The 4339-nt window shown below is 43.8% G+C and overlaps 1 protein-coding gene across 1 annotated transcript; it reads left to right on the plus strand.

The window, feature by feature from the left end:
* The first annotated feature begins 921 nt into the window (after window positions 1-921).
* On the plus strand, window positions 922-3817 carry LOC148029505 (phospholipase A1-Igamma3, chloroplastic-like). The gene has a single exon (XM_087688341.1). It carries the CDS (start codon window positions 1290-1292, stop codon window positions 3651-3653), a length of 2364 nt encoding a protein of 787 aa, XP_087544467.1. The 5' UTR covers window positions 922-1289; the 3' UTR covers window positions 3654-3817.
* Window positions 3818-4339: the final 522 nt, after the last annotated feature.

Below are 4339 nucleotides of genomic sequence, written 5' to 3' on the forward strand. Positions count from 1 at the left end.
TTCTTTGATGTGCCACTTTATTTTAGAAGCATGCAACTAATTATTATTCCTTCTCATTATTGGGTTGTGCCCCAAGTGCAACCTTTTAGTACTTTCTAGCTTTTAAATTTTGTTCTTCTCTTGTGCCAACCAAATTAGTACACGCTTTCCTTGCATATCAAAAGGCCAAACATGCGCAATAAGGCTAAACTATTATTATTTTCATGACTCTTTAGTGTTTGTAACATATCAAGTAGACCCAACACACTCAATCATTTTCAAGACTCTTAAACAAACATATTAACTAGGCCCATGACACTTGATTATACAAAGAGTCCACACATAGAGAATCACATAGCATACAATTATACAAATTGGGACTATAAAATCCATAGACATAATTCATATTTGTAAGAAAATGTTACGATCTTAAAAAAGTTTTTTTAACATACATTGTGTTCTACATAAACTGTGAATTTTTCATTTAGGGTGTTGAAATGTTCACGTTAGGGCTTTGGTTGTTCTAGTTGGGGAGCACAATTATTGCAAAATGTAAACATCATATGTAGTCAAAATTGCACAATGAATATCATAGAGAAACATAAGTACAAAACAACACATGTTAAGATTTGTGTTGAAGTTTGGAAAGGTGGGATGACATTATAGGCATCCACACTGTACATAAAAGGTGCCTAAGAAAAACATGTGTTTCTTTTTCATAAAGAAAGTTTGCCTAAGTCATCATCAAAATGATATAGATTTTTGTTGTACAACAAAAGAAAGTGCTTTGTTCACATGGCTAGTACTTGATAACTTTGATCTTATGATCATGTCCCACAAGCCATTTGGTAACTTTGAATTATTGCATTGGGTTGAATTGCATTTAAATTAATGGGCATTGTATGAATCACCTTTAGACTTGTGGGCATTGTGTGAATTACCTTTAAACTTGCAAGTTGAGGGTGGACCATTTGCCCCCAATGTAGCCTTTAAATTGGTGGGTTGTGAGGTGGATCATTTGTTTTTGGTGTGGTTTCGAAGTTCCATGTGTGCATTTGGTGAGAGTTGGCTTGTATGGGAGATATTACTATTGTTATGTTTGTTATATGCTTGCTATGGTGTACATATATGGGAGTTGGCTACGTTGTTCTCTACCTTGATTGTCATGGTATTATGTGCGACGTGCTTAGTATGTTGATGCTTGGAGGCAAGGATGGTTCTTACTTGTGTTACTCTAGGTATGCTTAGGTCTAGCAATTTCATTTGAGTGGCTTGGTTCAGCTCTTACGCGGACTTGTTGAGTGGGAAAAATGGTGTCCTTGGGACTTGCTAATGGTGTTCATTTGCATCTTCACAACGTAAGCTTAGAGCCTTGGAGAGTGTCATGGTTGGAAAGGTGGGGTGGCAAGGGAAAATGGAAGGGGGAGGGGTTCTCTAAGCGGCATAAACATGGTAGTATGAGGAGTAAGGGAGTCGGACGTGGGGGGGTGGTGAATGCCAGGGTAGGGACAGACATGGAAATGGTCACCCAAGAACTTAATGTGGAAGGTAGGAGAGAGTGGATCATGAAGCAAGAGAAGGAGGCTCATCAGCTGCACGAGGGAGGAGAGGAGGGGGGGATGATGATGAATGCGAGGGTAGGAGAGGACATGGAAACGGAGACTCAAGAACTCAATATGGGAGCTAAGAAGCGAGAGGAGGAGGCTGATAAGGTATTGAGCACGGAAGAGAGAGTACTGCGAGGAGCGGATTGTGAAGCTACGAAGGAATTAGAGGAGAAGCCTCATCATGATAAGGTGAGGACGAAAGTGCGATCAAGAGGAGAAGGACAAGAAGAAGAAGAAGGAGAAGAAGGAGAGAGGCAGCTAAAGAAGGTGTGGAGGGAGATCCAAGGGGAAAGGAATTGGGAGGGGCTTCTACGGAGGAGGCCAGCTGACAGCTGCGATGTATTGTATATAGATGCAATGCTGAGGAAGGAGGTGATAAGGTATGGGGAGTTCGCGCAGGTGTGCTACGACGCCTTCGACTTCGACAGGCACTCCATCTACTGCGGGAGCTGCAAGTACAATCGGAGGAAGCTGCTGGAGAAGGCGGACCTGCAGCAGGCACAGGCGGCGGCCAGCGGCGGCGGCTACGAGGTCACCAAGTACATTTACGCCACTTCCGACATGGACCTCCCGTCCTTCTTCCGCCGCTCCGACCGCGGGCCCTCCGCCCGCTGGAGCGGCGACTCCAACTGGATCGCCTACGTGGCCGTCTCCTCCGACGTGGCGTCCGCCGGTTGGCTGGGCCGCCGCGACATCGTGCTGGCGTGGCGGGGCACAGTCACCGCTACCGAGTGGGTCGGCGACCTCATGGATATCCAGACCCCCCCTCTCTTCGAGCCTGCCCGCCATGATATCAAGGTCGAGCTCGGCTTCCTCAGCCTCTACACATCCTCTAAGCCTCACTCCCGCTTCAACAAGCTCAGTGCCCGCTTTCAAATGCTCTATGAAATCAAGCGCCTTCTCCATCTCTACCAAGGTGAAGAGATCAGTATCACTATCACTGGCCATAGCTTGGGTGGCGCCCTTGCCCTCCTCTCTGCATATGACCTCGCTCTCCTCAACCGAGATATGATCTCCTCCTCCTCCTCTTCCTCCTCTTCTGCGGGAGTGGATGGATCCGATGCTAATGGTACAAGTACTATGGTGGACGATACATTTATCAGCGAGAACCTTGATGGTACAGCCACCAAAAGCAATGAATGCCATATGGTATCCCCTCCCAAACGAGCCACCATCAATGGAAACATGGCTGCCCCCCCCAATCATGGAGCCACCAAAACTGGTAGAGACATCACCGACGGAAACATCATGCTCCCCTTCAATGGTGGAGCCACCAAAACTAATGGAGACATTGTATCACCTCTTAGCAAAGCCAACCTCAATGGAAACATGGTGTACCCCCTCCATAGTAGCCTAGCTAACCCTAAAGAAAGCATGAACTACGATGGTCTAGCTAACCCTAAAGAGAACATGGTGTCTCCCCACAATGGAGGTTTAATTGACCTTGAAACTAATGTGGTGTCCACTCTAAATACTAATATTAATGTACCTCAACCAGCACCACTCACACCCCCCATGATCACCATTTTTTCTTTCTCAGCCCCTCGAGTTGGTAACCTTGCTTTCAAGGAGAGAATTGAGGAACTTGGTGTGCATGTGTTTCGTGTGATCAACATCCACGATAGTGTCCCTAAGGTACCCGGCCTAATTTTTAATGAGGGTTGGTGGTCATCCCTTGCATCCATGGCACCTAGATATCTTCAAGATGCTATGGAGGCCCTTGCATACCACCATGTCGGACTTGAACTTCGCATTGACCTTGAGAGCTCCCCCCACCTTCGACGCACACGCGACCCAACTTGCCACCACAATCTTGAGGCACACCTTCATGTGCTTGATGGATTTCAAGGAGAGGGCCAACCATTTGAGTCAATGACTGGACGTAGCCGTGCTTTGGTGAACAAGGCATCCAACTTTTTAAGGCATGAGGCATACATTCCATCCTTTTGGTGGCAAGAAATGAATAAGGGCCTTATTAAGAATTCAAATGGCCAATGGGTGCTTAGTTCTCGTGAGGATGAGCATCTTCCAGAGAATCATGTACATGTCCCTAACTTCACATTGTAAAATATTGAAAACTTTGTACCAAAGGCACACTTTAGCATCTTATGTCATATTAATGTTATATAGGACCATCTTATCACTTAATAAAGCTTCCACTTATGTCATATTGATGTTATATAGGACCATCTTATCACTTAATAAAGCTTCCACTTTAGCATCTTATGTCATATTAATGTCATATAGGACCATCTTATCACTTAATAAAGCTTCCACTTATGTGTTCATGTGGTATAGACATGCCACCAATCCAAATCTTGATACCATTTCAATGCTATTTGGAACCCATTGTTTTAGCACTTAATAAAGCTCCATTATGTGCTAACATGGTACAAACATACCAATAGTCTAAAACTTGGTAATATAAATAGATGTAAACAAGTAGGTCTCTTTTAAAAAGTGAATGCACATGAGTTCCAACAGCACATACAATAGTAAGTTGAATTCTATATGTCTGAACATTCATATAGTCAATACTCTTTAATTGCGTAGCACAATCAAAGAAAATTGGGTATTGGGACCTTAAATATGGAAAAAAAATATTTGTGCTTAAGTCTATGTAGTAAATTCTTGTGTAAATTAATGAGTAAATGGGCATTGAAACATTGCATGAAAAAGCATTCCTTATGAGTTAGTAATATGTTTGGCAAGTTCATGCATAAGGATCGATGGAATCTACACATCAATAGTTT

The sequence above is a fragment of the Lygodium microphyllum genome, chromosome 11 (genome assembly GCF_053477565.2).
Source record: "Lygodium microphyllum isolate KBCC chromosome 11, Lygodium_microphyllum_v1.1.10, whole genome shotgun sequence".
Classification (NCBI taxonomy): Eukaryota; Viridiplantae; Streptophyta; class Polypodiopsida; order Schizaeales; family Lygodiaceae; genus Lygodium; species Lygodium microphyllum.